General features: G+C 36.2%; 1 protein-coding gene across 1 annotated transcript in view; it reads right to left on the bottom strand.

Annotated features, from left to right (window-relative positions):
* DNAH6 (dynein axonemal heavy chain 6) overlaps positions 1–16,194 on the bottom strand; it is a 201,300-nt gene that overhangs the window by 151,639 nt on the left and 33,467 nt on the right. Inside the window, exons 6-12 of the mRNA XM_026481835.4 lie at positions 10,561–10,695; positions 10,354–10,474; positions 8,619–8,736; positions 7,173–7,341; positions 5,038–5,154; positions 3,477–3,677; positions 1,286–1,406 (exon numbers count right to left, since the gene is read on the bottom strand). Coding sequence (XP_026337620.3) covers positions 1,286–1,406; positions 3,477–3,677; positions 5,038–5,154; positions 7,173–7,341; positions 8,619–8,736; positions 10,354–10,474; positions 10,561–10,695 — 982 coding nt within the window. The remainder of the gene's footprint in view (positions 1–1,285; positions 1,407–3,476; positions 3,678–5,037; positions 5,155–7,172; positions 7,342–8,618; positions 8,737–10,353; positions 10,475–10,560; positions 10,696–16,194) is intronic.

Here is a 16,194-nt window from a genome sequence, read left to right as displayed (position 1 = left end):
GAGTAAGGTAATAAACAGAATCACAAAATTCTAACTCTATTTTAGAATAGGGTGTTAAACAATTACAGCATAAAGGCTAAAGGAAAAAAACATTAAAAATAGCTATAGCTACATAATTTGGTAACAAACTCACAGCATATAAAGGGATAATTTGTGGCAACATAAATATAAAAGGGGAGGATGAAAATAAAGGAACCTAAATAGGCAAATGAAGATAAGTTACTATCAACAGAAAAGGACTATTTTATCTATGAGACATTTTATACAAACCTCAGAATAACCACAAAGCAAAAATCTAGAGCAAAGACATGCACACACAAGAGGGAGAAACTGACCAAATCACCATAGAAAACTACCAACCTAAGTAGGTAAACAGAAACACAAAGAAAGAGAGAGAAAGAGAGAGAAACAAAACAACCAGAAAATAATAAAGTGGCAGTAGTAAGTCTTCATATATCAGTGGTCATCCTAAATGTAAATGGGTTGAAATCACCCATCAAAAGGCACATAGTGGCTGGCTGGATTAAAACACTAGACCCAAACTATATGCTGCCCTCATAAGACTCATCTCAGCTCCAAAAACAAACAAAGAATCAAACTGAAGAGGTGGAAGATGATACTTCAAGCAAGTAGTAACCAAAAGAAAGTGGGTGTACCCATTCTTATATCAACAAAATAGACTTCAAGCCAAAAATTGTAACAAGAGACAAAGAAGATGATTCTCTAATGATAACGGGGTCAATAGATCAAGAAGATATAATAATCATAAGTATATACGCTCCCCATATCTAAGCACTGAAGTGTTCTGAGCAAATACTAACAGATCTTAAGAGAGAAATAGACAGGAATACAATTAATAGTAGAGGACTTTAATACCTCGCTATCAGCAATGGATAGATCATCCAGACAGAAAATCAACAAGAAAACGGAATTGAATTACACTTTAGAACAAATGGACTTAACAGACATATATAGAACATTCCTTCCAACAGCAGAATATACATTCTTCTCAAGTGCACTTGCCACATTCTCCAGGATAAATCATATGCTAGGCCACAAAACTAATCTTAGGAACGTTAAGAAGATCAAAATCGCACCATGAGGATGTGGTGGAGAATAATTCCACAGAAAAGAACCCAAAAATGAATAAACTCTTGCCTTTTATCAGGCCGACTCTTTTGGAACACCATTTCTGAAACTACCCACCAACAAACAGAAACCTAGAATATTTTAAACCTTGATATTCTTCTCAAAAATAATTAGTAAGGACAAATGGGACACTTACCAGGTTCCTGAAGTTTAAGAGCTTGTAAATCAAGACTTTCATTTTCCTTGAAGAATATCTGAAACTTTTCAAACGTAGCTGCATATAATTGGGCAGATTCGAATGCTGCCTGTATGGTTTCCTAAATGTTATAGATAAATAGACAAGTACAATTATATTTTTTATGAGCATATTTCAATTCAATATAATTTGACAAACAATCAAAAATGCCTTCTCTGTGTCCAACACTATGCTTTGACCAAGGGATACATAAGTGAGGGAAGATACCATCCTTGATGTCAAAGAGCAGTTAATGGATTCTCTTATGAAATTAAACAAACAAACAAACAAACACATCTTCAAATATAACTTTTGAAGAACTGTTCTTTATGATTAAGAGGAAGGATATTTATTATATTTAAAATCTTAAACAATTCTTCAATCCTTGTCTTTCATGACCTTCACATTTTTTAAGAGTATCTCACTTGTGTGTGTGTGTACATATATGTTTTATACCTTCCAGTGCTTAGATTCAGTTATACATTTTTGGTAGTAACACCACAGAAATGATGTATGTTCTCAGTGCACCATGATGGAAGGCACGTAATGTCAATTTTTCCCATTACCTGTGATGTTAACATGTTGGTTAATCTGGTGCCTGTCAGGCTTCATCACTGCAAACTTAACTACTTTCCCCCTGAAATCAATAAATATCTTATGTAGAAAAGCTTTGAGACAAAAATCCTGTTTCTCATTATACTTTTGCATTCTCATTTTAGTATGCATTGGAGATTCTTGACTGTTTTATCATAGACATTGCGGTGATTTTCCTTCTACATTTATTAGTTGACATTCTGGTGTAAGGAAAAGCTCTCCCATCTCATTCAATTCATTCCTTCATTCACAATGTGGACTAATATACTTTCATTTTATTCAAGAATTTATTATACTTTTATAATCAGTAGTTAATGGTCAATTTGTGCCAGGGAGACCCTCCTATGGCCTTGATAAATAAAAGTGCTTGATTCACACTTTCTTCCATTGAGTTTCCTGAAGAAATGCTATCTCATTATTGTCTTGCTTTACACATTGTTTTTGAGAAGGTTGACACTAGTCTAATTCTCTTACTTTGTAAGTTATTTGATCCTAGTGCTTTGAGACCTGTAGGAATTTTTCTTTAGTTTTTAAAAGCTAATAGTTTTAAGAGAATGTAGGTCAGAATTGATTGCTCTGGGTCAATTTTCCAAGGTACTCTGTAGGCCCTTTCAATATATAGATTTAGGTTTTCTTTTCTTGGACTACATTTATAAATGTTTGTTCTACCTTACGTTTTGTTTTTCTCCTTCAGAGATGCCAATTAAATGTATGTTATTTCTTCTTTGCCCGTCTCCTAATCAATAATTTTCTCTCTGACCCTTTTATTTGCCCATCTCTAGCTTATCTTCATTCCCTTGGTTGTTTTTCTGTCTTTCTTCTATTCTCCTTTTTCCTATCATTCTCCTATAGTAATTATTAATTTTTCATTTGAGTTTATTCTCCCTTTGTCACTATGTATTTTGAATTTTGAATTTTGATTCAATGTGACTTTACACATATTCAATGCTTGTTTGAGGATATTTACTCTAGTTGGTAGTGTAGCTTCTGTTTCAAGGTTTTTTGGGAGGGAAAAGGAGTATTCATGAGGTCTTTTTAATCTTCGCTGTTTCCTCCGTGTTGTAGTTTTGCATGAATTTAATATATCTTCATTTCCTTAGCTTATGGATTTGAAGTGATTTATGAGACTTATAATTCAAGGGTATTCCGTTCTGTTCTGTCAATGTAGAAATGTGCAGATTATTTAATTTTTTGGCAGTGTGGAAAAAGTTGGGTGTTCTTTGATTTTTTGGTTCTCTTTAGTCTTGTAGGACCTTAAGTTTTCACCAGTTGCTTCATTTCCCCTACACCACCCCAAGTTTAAATAATGCCTCTTCTTTCTTCTTAATCTTATCTGCTCCTCCAGAATGAGCGGTTAATGCCATCTCAGATAACTTGCACTTCTAAATCCTTTCCTGTAGTCAGTGCTCTGATCTACTAGGACTTTAAAAAAGAAATCACTTTACCATTTAGAAATTAAGTAGCGTTCAGTTTAAAGATAAGAAAGGAAGAAACTTTATTATTCAATTTCTTAAAAATTGAGAATATTATAAAACAGTTTTAGTAAAAGTAAATGTACCCTTATTTGAAAGATAATTGTGCGAAAATTCTTATCATCATCAAATACTGCTGATAGGCTTGGCCCAGATCCACAAGTTTTTTCTTCAAGTTTGTTGTTAATGTAAGGTCTGGTAAAAGCATCAAAATACGTATCAGGTACAAGGTTAGGAACTGATAGCACGGTGTTTTGAAAATGATTAATTGCACCCGAAATCCCATCCTGTTAGAAAGAAAAACATAAACATAAATGTAAACATATATGATTATATTTATGAATAATTTTGAATTTTTTGAAATGCTAAAATAACTCATTCAACTGTAACAAATACTGTGTTGATTCTGAGTTCATACAAATCATGTGAAGGACATGAGTTTTCTGGCCAAGAAGGGACATTCAAGAGGTTACTGCCTCTGTATGGGAGCTTCTGAGTGAGGCCCCAACCAGAGGGAACTCAGCAGTCCACTTGACCTTATGAATATTCTAAAATAACCTATCTGAATCATAGACTACTGGAATTGGAAGCAACCTTAAAACTCATCTGCCTTCTCATCTTACAGATGCATAAATTGAACCCTAGAGCAGTAAGTGGTTTATACCCCAAGGTCAAATAACTCATTATAAAGCCAAGACTAGAATCCAGAGATCCTGATTACTACTGCTTTTGTGCTACAGTATACCAGGAAATATAGACTCTGATTGGTTTACTAATCTATACATGTACACAAATGAAGAGGGCATAATTCTAAGATGGCTCCCATGATTCCCTCCCTTTGGCGTACATGCCTTGAATGTAATCAAAAAGGTATATCCTCGGTCTACCTGAATGAATCTAGTGAAAACTCTTAAAAGAGGGATTGGGCCCTTTGCAAAGGAGATTTTCTAACTGGCCTTGAAGAAGCAAATGTCCATATTGTAAACTGCTTATAGAGTTGGCCACATGGCAAGGAGCTACAGGTGATTTCTAGGATCTAAGGGTGGTCCCTTGCTGACATCCCTCAAGAAAATAGGAACTTCAATCCTATACTTACACCTATACAGCAACTTGAGGGAACTTAGAAGTAGACCTTTTTCTAGTCAAGCCTCTAAGGAGACCTCATCGCAGCCACTACCCGAACGACAGCCTGGAGCAGCTTTGAGGCAGAGGATGAGCTAAGCAGTGCCCAGGCTTTGGACCCACAGAAACTGTGAGATAGCACATGGCTGTTGTTTTAAGCTGCCACATTGGTGGTAATTTGTTACACAGCAACAGATAATTAAAACATTTTCACAGATGCAGCATGCCTAAAAAGATTTCACAAATTGTACTTATGATAGTCAATTCTAAATTTTGTATAGCATATGTTCTCTTGCTGGGGCATCCTACCAAGCTCCCAATCTGTCTCAAGTTAAAGAAAATGTGCTAAACTTTTAGATAGTTTTTATGTGGATGCAATACTGTGCACAGAACAGTACTTTCTTTTCCTTCTGATCATTTTGGAGAAGGAACAACAGCAAACCTGCCAATCACTTGACAGTAAAACACTTGCTTTATTTCTCAAAAAGGTACTTATAGATGGATGCTCTATGAAGGAACACACACCAGAAAGTCTTCCAAAGAAGGTTCAAATAGTAATGACTGGACTGTCAAAATCAGTTCTGTGAGAAACATGGGGATGAGAGACTCATCTTCTTCCTGCTTTTCCCCCACAGAGGTCACCTGAAATGAGCACATGTGCAGCGTTTTAAGATGTAAGAACCAAGGTATAAGATAACAGATATCTGTACTACAAGAAGCATGTAAACTGAAGCTTATCCAATTAGTTGATTTCATAATGTTGGCTTGTCTTGCAACAAATATTACCGTAGAAATTAAAAAATAAAGGCAAACACTGAAAGACTACACAATAGTGTAAAACTTCTCTCCTTCTGAAAACACTATCAACAAAATGGAAAGGCAAACAAGCATAGAATACAGGAAATTGATAATATTTAGATAGAAATGCATTTGATATACTCAATAGAAATTTATACTAATAATATAACAATTGATACATAAGTAGATATATACTAAAATAGAAATATACTTAAATAGAAAAACAGGCAAAGGGCATAATCTGACATTTCCTAAAAGGAATATACAAGTGATCAATCTTCTTGTTCTCGTACTCAAGACAGTTTACTCAGTAAAAACATTTATTGAGTATTCACTGGGTGCCAGGCAGCGCTCAGTATTCATGAACGCACACCAACCATATGAAGCAGGTATCATTATTGCCCCCACAAGAAAAATAGAATCTGGAGAAAGTAAGATATTTCATCCAGGACACACTGGTTATTAAATGCCAGGCCAGCACTCAAACCCAGGTCTTTCTGACCACAGGACCTATGCTCTTATCCCTGCGCTGGGGTGACAATTAAAGGAATATGACAATTAAAAGCAGTGATGTACTACTTCACAACCATCAGATTGCCCACGATGAAAATTAATGATAATATCTAGTGTGCATGTGGTTCATTCTCAAACATTGCTAGGAAGGTTGTAAATTGACACAAAACTTTTTGGAAAGTTAATGCATCAGTATCAAAAGTACATTTCTGACCCAAAAATTCCACATCTAGGAATTTCTTCTAAGGGGAAAAAAATTCAGAAATGTGTGAAAAATGTATGGACAAGGATGTTCTTTGCTTATTTGGAGTAATAAGAAACAAAGACGTCTTTGTCTATTTGGAGTATGAGAAAGTGATCAATGATAGAAAATTATTTAGAAGAGGTACAGTAGTTATATTTCTACGTGAGAATATTATATAGAAAAATACATATTGCCTTCGGAGATTTTTCACAATACACTGCTAAGTGGAAAAAGCATGTGTTAAAGCAGTAAGTATGGTACGTTTTTCACTTGGAAATAGTTATCTTTGGATAGCAGAGGGTCCTTTTCTTTCTATATTTCTGTGTTCTTCCAATTTTCTTCACTTAGCATACATTACTTTTATTATTAGAAAAATAAATGTTACTTTCAAAATGTAATAGTACTTAGAAAAAGGAGGAACTGAGACTAGGGAAGGAGAGAAAGTAATAAAAAGGAGTATGCAACTAAAATTCAGCTTTTGGAGAAAAGGGAAACTTCATAGCTGGGTTTCCTGAGCAGGCAGTTGACAGGTAGTACTTCATCTCAAATATCTCAAATTACTCTGTGTCTCTAAGATCAACATCCTCCCAAGAGGTTATCCACTCAAAGCACAAAGGTTTGCTTCCGTGATTTGCTTCTTCTCACCCCTAAACCATTGCTTAGCTTTCATTTACACCACCTTCCCTGCTTCTCTCTTCCAGTTCATGCCATGATGACCCCCAAACCATAAGCTTCTTGGGGGCAAGAATCCTGTCTATGCTTTTCATCACTATATACCCAACACCCAGCACAGGGATTGGTACATAGTAGTACTTAAGAAATATTTGTCCAGTGAACACACGAATAGCCTTTAGCAAATTCCTATGAGACAGACAGCAACATCTAGCACAGTGGATAATTTCCTCTATTATTAGATACTTGATGATACGGTGATTTTCACTCTGCCGTTTCAAGTGCATATGGTAAGCTCTGATTGTCCTGTGAAATCTTCTAAGCATTTCTGCTACTTTGCAAGTACACAGAAAATATCATAATTCACAGCACACAGTAAGCACTCTTCAATAAATGCTGACCTATCAATTTTCTTAATTTTGTCTGAATATACCTTTTTCTCAGTGACTTCAGTCTTCTCTTCAGTAATCCATTTCTGAATGACATCTGCTGAAGGTGTTCGTTTTAGCTTGTCAGTAAGATAATTCAAAAGAGAGTTAACAGAATTCACTGTTAGGACGTGCATTGTGTTCTCAATTAGATAGTCATTTAGACGGATAAAGCTTGAAAAGAAAAAAAAATACAGCTTCAGTTTTCTATATTCCCTACTATGAACGTGACACTAAACCATATATTTTTGAAAGTGACAATAAACCAAATATTCAACATTTAAAATATCATAATTTCTCTTTGAATTTCCATTTATGTTATAATTACAGAGACTTATTGTCCAAAAGAGTTATTCTTGAACATTCTTCATTTTAAAACACAAATATATTCAAATATATAGCATCAATTTAGCTGGGTGTTCTAACTATCCAAAAGGATATTTAATGAGCAATATAGCTGGTATGGAAAACACACCCAGCTCATCTAGCCAAAAGGGCCATAAGATTTTTTAAAGATGCTGCACAGAAGAAATCAGAAAATATACAACATCTGTAACTCACATTCTAATGGTAAATGTGTGAAATCGCAGCTGCTGACCCAGAGAGGCAGATTTTATGTTTCCTTAACTTGGGCATTTAGAATAAATGTTTATTCTACTCAGCTGAAGGCCAAGAGGTCTTCTGTGACCTGTACTCTGACGGTGGCCTGAGGGATTGCTCCATTGACTTCTGTTGTGACACAGCCATTATTATCATATCATTTCATATATAAACCAGAACGCAGTTAAGACTTATTAAATATACAGCTGTCAAAGCTGGACTAAGTTAGTGGGCACTGAGGAACAATAATAGTGTTCCACAGTGCCACACAAAACTTTTCAGATAATGTTTGGTGATTTTGTTTGCAAGTTATTTGTAATGATGAGGTTTTAGAATGGTGTGAAATCCAAACTCTGGAACAATGTCAAGATCCAGGTGAGGCTCTGGAAAGAAGACTTTCTGCCCCGGTCTCTCAGATGCAAAACCCACCTTAGGGAGAGAGTGGAATTTTGTGTGGCAATGCAGCTATCTGTCGTTCTTTAGTGACCAAACCGATGTAATGAGCTCTCCAGGTGCACTGGAGGAGGCCCACGACTTTCTATGTACCTGACTTCTCCTTACCACAGCCTACTCCATGCGTGGTCCAAGCTGGGCTAGAGGGAAACAAAGCTTTAGAGATCAAAGAGGAGCACTTGGCCTTGGGCATGCCTTCCACTCTCCCCCAGCCTGCCCCTCCCAGTGGCTGCTCTGCTGGGTGGCAGTTGGATGGGTGAGCTTCTGGGCATGCATTCAGTTTACCATATCCCCTAAATCTCTATTAGTGAATCTTTTGATGAAGGCTTTAATTTTTAATGAAACTTGAGAAGGGTGGATGCTCTAATTTTTCTTGAAGAAGAGAATTAATCATTTACCACGTTAGCCTCATGCAGTGATGCCTTTTGCTGGCCTGCTCTGTGTACGTCATTTTGTCAGAGTCTGTGTAAGCAGGCAACTCAGTGAGACCTCCACCATCTTGGATTTTACAATGATCTAAGAACAACAGAAGACACAACATCAATTTTTGGGTAAAAATTCCATTTCTTTCAATATGGATTAAAAGATAAGTAAAATTCTTTTTTTGTGACTGAATAATATTCCATTGTATATACAAATACCACATCTTCTTTATTCATTTATCTATTGATGGACGCTTGGGCTGCTTCCATAATTCGGCTATTATAAATAATGCTGCAGTAAGCATAGCAGTGCATATATATCCCTTTGAATTAGCGTTTTCGCATTCTTTGGGTAAATACCCAGTAGAGCAATTACTGGATCATAGGGTATTTCTATTTTTAATTTTTTGAGGAAGCTCCAGACTGTTTGCCACAGTGTCTGCACCAGTTTGCATTCCCACCAATAGTGTGCAAGGGTTCCTTTTTCTCTACATCCTTGCCTACACTTGTTTCTTGAGTTTTTGATTTTAGTCATTCTGACAGGTAGGAGGTGATCATCTCACCGTGGTTTTGATTTGCATTTCCCTGACGATGCTAAGTGAAATAAATCAGAGAAAACAAACATCATGATTTCACCCATCGTGGAATTTAAGAAACAAATGAACAAAGGGGAAAAAAGACCAAAAAGCATTCTTAACTAGAGAGAATGAGATGGTTAACTAGAGATGGTTACGAGGAGAGATGAGTGGAGGAAAGGGGGAAATAGGTGAAGGGGATTAAGAGTACACTTACCACAATGAGAACTGAGTAATGCATAGAATTGTTGAATCACTATATTGTACACATGAAACTAATATAACACTGTATGTTAATTACATTGGCATTAAAATGGAAAAAAAGATGAGTAAAATTAAAAAAAAACAACAAAATGCTTGGTTAATGAAGTATTTCAAACTCTAGAAAACAGCCCAGTTATCCAAAAGAATCCCACATCAAAGGATTTTAACTCAACAAAAGACTTCAGACAGTTATTAACATTCCCCTTTCTCAGAATTGATCCGTGTACCATGCTACTTCCTTCTCAGGAACACCTCTACTCTCCTTTTCCACCTGAATTTTAGTTATCCTTTTACAGTTTCTGTCACCCAGGGTCAACCTGAGATCCACCCAGTTGCTTAATTTTAACAAACCTATTGTCCATACTGGCAGGTTAGACACACCTTTAAGCAAAGAGGCCCTGATTCCTCTATAAAATGCTTATGAAATAAAGGTTCTGTAACCAGTATAAAATATTATATATCCGGGGCGCCTGGGTGGCACAGCGGTTGAGCATCTGCCTTCGGCTCAGGGTGTGATCCCGGCATTATGGGATCGAGCCCCACATCAGGCTCCTCCGCTATGAGCCTGCTTCTTCCTCTCCCACTCCCCCTGCTTGTGTTCCCTCTCTCGCTGGCTGTCTCTATCTCTGTCGAATAAATAAATAAAAGCTTTAAAAAAAAATATTATATATCTGCAATGGTAATGCAAGGAAGATGCAGTATTTACTGTGTTTTCCCCTCTATGATATGTACTGAATTTATAACGTATCAAGTAGATATTTGGAAGAACTAAAAAAATAGGATGATTATTTAAACTCAAGAAAAACAGAAAAAGAGGTAATTTTTTAGAAAGCCATGACTTTTGATCTATCAAAGTATTTCCTCCTTCATACCTTCAACAGGTTTATGTGGACAGTCATCAGGAATAAATCCCTCGGCACGAAGAGCAATTCGACAAGCCTTCCTGACCACATTTTTTGCCTCATTTCGAAATTCTTCTAGGCGCTCTGTCACCTAGACATTGATGAATATGTATAATTAGTAATAGCAAAGTAGCAACAGTAGAAAAAAAATCTTGAAACCATAGACAAAATTCTTACCTCTTTTAACCGTATGACTTGCACAACTTTAAATTCTTGCAGGGTGTAGGTATGACATTTTTCAATATGACAAAGTCCCATAAAACTCAAGTGATAGCATAATTCATTTATTTTAAGAAGAGCTGGTCGCAAATACTGCATGAAAATAAAAATTTGTCATTGTTTAGTTAAAAAAAAAAAAGCCCTGGCTTTTGAAAGAATAAAAATATTTGGAAAGCAAGAATGGTTATTAAGGAAAATAGATAGCTCTATGTGTTAACTATAGCTACAACTCCAAGGTGCATCCATTAAACAGGAACACTTGGGAATTTTTTTCTAAAAGCATTCTTTGTTTTTAAAAAAAATTTAAATTCAAGTAGCCGACATATAGTACATCGTTAGTTTCAGATGTAGAGCTCAATAATTCCTCAGTTGCATATAACACTCAGTGCTCATCACCCAGTTACCCCTCCTTTTTAATGCCCATCACCCAGTTGCCCCTCCTCTCTCCCCTCTAGCAACACTTTGTTTCCTATAGTTAAGAGTGTCTCATGGTTTGTCTCCCTCTGATTATTTCCCATTCAGTTTTCCTTCCCGTCCCCCATGATCCTCTGTGCTGCTTCTTACATTCCACATATGAGTGAAACCATATGATAATTGTCTTTCTCTGTTTGACTTATTTTGCTCAGCATAATACCCTCCAGTTCCATCCATGTTAATGTAAATAGTAAGTATTCATCCTTTCTGATGGCTGAGTAATACTCCATGTAGGTCTATCTATCTATCTATCTATCTATCTCACATCTTCTTTATCCATAAAAGCATTCTTTAAACTATCAGATTTAATTTGTTTGAATTCCTTTCTTTTCATTTTGAATATGCGTCTTATAGCTATGAAATTGAGGGCAAGTAATGGAGGACTGGGGAATGCCTTTTTTTTTTTTTTAAAGATTTTATTTATTCATTTGAGAGAGACAGAGAGACAGAGAGAGCACACAAGCAGGAGGAGAGGCACAGGGAGAGGGAGAAGCAGACTCCTGGCTGAGCCAGCCAGGAGCCCGATATGGGGCTCAATCCCAGGACCTGGAGATCATGACCCAAGCCAAAGGCAGACGCCCAACCATCTGAGCCACCCAGGTGCCCCGGGCAATATCTCAAATTTCACTATGTTTTATGAAAGACTACTAAGAGATTCATCATGTTATCTTAAGGACTTTACAACGTCCAGTCACCCTGGTAATTCAGGGGCCCATCTACTGACCTAAGAGGCTACGACATAGGACAAAGGCCACTTTGAGTTTAAAATTTTTTAAAGTTAAATTTTTTTTTAAAGATTGTATTTATTTATTTGAGAGAGAGAGAGAGTGGAAGCAAGAGAGGGAACACAGCAGGGGGGAGTGAGAGAGGGAGAAGCAGGCTTCCTGCTGAGCAGGGAGCCCGATGCGGGGCTCGATCCCAGAACACTGGGATCATGAACTGAGCCGAAGGCAGATGCTTAACGACTGAGCCACCCAGGCACCCCTAAAGTTAAATTTTTTAACTTTAGATTTTCAGGGGTGACAAGTTGCTGAAAAAGAAAATTCAGTCATCATTAAGAACCTATTTATGGGACACTTGAGTGGCTCAGTTGGTTAAGCACCCAACTCTTGATTTCAGCTCAGGTCATGATCTCAGGGTCCTGGGATTGGGCCCTGAGTCAGGCTGTGTGCTCGTTGGTGAGTCTGCTTGAAATTCTCTCTCTCTGCCCCTCCCCCTGCTCCCTCTCTTTCTCTCAAATAAATAAATAAATCTTAAAAAAAAAAAAAGAACCTATTTATTTGTGGGCTGGAACAATGAGTGGAAGTATTTGTAAAATTATGTTACATAATATTAACTTAATCTTTCTCCACGCTACCATCATGGGTCAGAGTTCTAAGCTGTTGGCTTCTAAGACACATATTCTAACAATTTTCCACGACCATTCACCCTCACTTGTAATCTAATCAAACGAGCAGCAGTCACATTAAAAAAGTTAACATTAATTTATTGGTATGTGATTTTGATTTATATGTTATATACACCATACTATAGGACTCTTTTCCATGTGTTTCCAAAACAGGACAAATAACAGCTATTCAGACCAACATGAAACAGTGCTTTATTTATTCAAAGTACAATAAAGGGAAGTTATAATTAGAAGAGTCCTAAGTGAAGAGTTTCATGAAAAAACATCTAGGAAGTCAGATAGCCCTTAAGGTTTAATGCATGGAAGAATTTGCATGATAAAAAAAGAAGCAAAAGTTTAGAGATTAAATCTACAAATTGAAATAAGACTATATAAATTAACATGAGTATAGGAGTAGGGAAGAGAATGCAATCAAAACTTGGCAGGGAAGGCAAGGAAGTTCAGGGTATTCTGGAGAAAGTCCTTGAACCAAAAATATAAGTACATGGACCAAATGCAAGGATCCAGGTGGAGAGCAAAACTGATGATGGTCTGCCAAAATGTGAGAGAGTTTGACAGTGGAAACTTTTTGGAAGAAAAAATATGTAATCTAAGAAATTACTTTGGCTCAACTTAAATATCACCTGGCTGTCCGCATACAGGACAGTTGTGAGAGCAGCTATGAATACAAGAGAGACTGCGGGGTTTTGTTTTTGTCCCCTGTTGTTATTTCTACTAGTAAATTTCAGATAGAATCTCAGGTTCATTCTCAGGCTGCTAAATCAATAGTACCTGTCGAAGGTGAAAAGGATTACATATTAGGTTGGCAGCAGGGCTGTAAGAGGAGGAACTTGTCACTTTGATAGTGGGTTTCAATATGTAGACTGAGAAGCTATCGTTTTTGTCTGTCCTGGACAGACCTACCACCAATTCTTCTGGGAATAGAATCCCTCTTTCTTTTGGGAAACCCATTACCATGTGGTTTTGATAAGGTCAACCCCTCCCTTTCCCTAACACAGGAATGAGGAATAGGCACAAACCCAGGCCTGGTTTATCAGAGTACACCTGGCTGTGCACGGATTGGTTCAGGACTGAACACATGACCACCTGAGCCAATCAGTGTTCTCTCCAGCATCTCAGCAAAAGGTACTCTTCTCACTCAAAGAGCCCGCTGTAACTAGAGCGGCAGGGGGTGCCCATGTAAGAGCCCAAGTAAGAATGAAACAGAAATACAGAACTGAAAGATGAAGAGAAAGAGGAAAAACTAATATGAAAACTTCTGAATTCAGCCATGCATAAACGTATGTTCACCACTTGAACTTCCTTATTATTTGAGCTTTTGTTTGCTGTTGTTGCTGAAGCTCATTGAAACTGACTTTCTGCCAGTTGCACCGAAACGAGCGTTAATACTTTCAGAGGTAGAAAATCATTGTTATTAATCTGCAGGTTGGTCACTGGGTCAGAAAGCCCATAGGGAAACAGAGATCAGAGCCTTTGGAAGATAAGTGCAGAAGAGCCGTGTTTATGTAAAAATCTAAGAAAAATCAAGGCCATGCTGAGGCACAACGTCTTTGGTTGGAATGCAGGAATCCATTGGATTTACTAATCTTGCCTTCACCACACGACTACAACTTTAATTTGCCCTAACCTCAGTTAACAGAACATTTGGGTGATCTGAGCAATTTGACACTTACAGAGCCCACTGGAGCTATATAGCTCATGTCCCAGCCAGAGGATGTGGGCTCGAGTTCTCATGTACATTTCTGACCCAGAATAGAAAGGGCTACAGTAAAAGGTACATCCCTTCTTAAGCGGAGGAATGGTTATACAGATCTATGAAATTAAGAGCGGTCTGTTTGCAAAGGGATGGCTGACTAAAAATAAAAAATGGAAAGATTTTAATTACAAAGTAACATTCAAATTAAAATAAATGACAGTGTTTGAAAATGTGAAAACTAAAAAAAAAAAAAAAAAAAATTGCCTGAAAGTATCACATGCAAGAAAATTACACATTATTTAAACCAGCAGGTTAAAACCAGGTGCATCATTAAATAATATTGAAAAATTAATATTAAACACACACTTAAGTCTAAAGAAAAGTGAAACCTGGAAATATAGGAGACTAGAAGACACTTGAATTCTACAAAACATTAAAGAAAAATTAATACCAAATCTTCATAAACTCTTTCAAAAAACAGAAGGAATATTTTCCAACTCATTCTATAAAACCAGACAAAGACAAGAAAAAAAAAAAAAACCCTATAGACCAGTCTTCCTTATGAATATTCATGAAAATATCATTAACATAATACTAGCAAACCAAATAAAACAATAAAGGGATTATATACCATGACCAAATATGATTTATCCCAGGGATACAAAGTTGGTTTAGTATCCAAAGGTCAATTATTGTAACAAATCATATTATTATAATAAAGGGCAAAAACTGCATGATAATCTCAATAGATGCAGGAAAACATGTGATAGAATCATCATGGCTTCATGATAGAAACATTCAACAAACTAGGAATAGAAAGAAACATCCTTATAGCATCATGCTTGATGATGAAAGACTGAAAGCTTTCCTTCTAAGATCAGGAACAAGACAAGGATTTCTGCTTTTGCCACTTCTATTCAGAAGGTTCTAGCCAGGGAACATAGGCAAGAAAATTAAAAATCATCCAGATTGGAAAGGAATCATAAAACAATATCTATTTGCAGATGACTTATTCTTGTTCACAGAGTATCCAAGGAATACACACACACACACACACACACACCATACAAATAGAATCAGTAATAAATTCTGCAAGGTTTCAGAAAATAGGCTCCATACACAAAAATCAACAGTATTACTATATATATCAAATATATAACAAATATATTATTTATATAATGTACTATATATTTATATATGAGATGAACAATCCAAAATGAAATTTTAAAAATTTCATTAAAATTTCATTTTAAAAATTCCACTTATAATAAGTAACAAAAACAATAAAATATTTAGGAATAAATTTAACAAATGAAGTATAAAACATACTCTGAAAACTACAAAACATTGTTGAAAGACCTGAAGAAGACCTGAATAAATGGGAAGGCATTGTATGTTCATAGTGTAAAACATACTCTGAAAACTACAATATGTTGTTGAAAGAATTGAAGAAGACCTGAATAAATGGGAAGGCATTGTATATTCACAGACCAGAAGTTAATATTGTTAAGATGGCAATACTCTCTAAATTGATCTGTAGATTTAAAGCAATCCCTATCAAAATCCCAACTTGCTTCTTTGCAGAAATTGACAAGATTATCTTAAAATTCATGTGGAAATTCAAGGGGCCCAGAAGACGTACACTCCCAATTTCAAAACTTAAAATGCAGATCATCAAAATTAAGAACTTTTGTGCTTCAAAGGATACAATAAAGAAAGTGAAAAGACAACCCATGAAGTGGGAGAAAATTTTTGCAAGTCATATAACGGATAAGGGACTTGTGTCCAGAATATATAAGTAACACTTACAATTCAATAGTAAAATGAAAATAACCCAATTAAGAAATGGGATAGGCTGGTGATGGGTAGTAAGGAGGGCACGTATTGCATGGTACACTGGGTGTTGTACGCAACTAATAAATCATCGAACTTTACATCAAAAACCAGGGATGTACTGTATGGTGACTAACATAATATAATAAAAAAATATTAAAAAAAAAAGAAATGGGTAAAG

The sequence above is a fragment of the Ursus arctos genome, unplaced genomic scaffold, assembly GCF_023065955.2.
Source record: "Ursus arctos isolate Adak ecotype North America unplaced genomic scaffold, UrsArc2.0 scaffold_8, whole genome shotgun sequence".
NCBI classification, from domain to species: Eukaryota; Metazoa; Chordata; class Mammalia; order Carnivora; family Ursidae; genus Ursus; species Ursus arctos.
The sequence above is the reverse complement of the archived record's forward strand: the minus strand, read 5'-3'. Positions and strand labels throughout refer to the sequence as shown.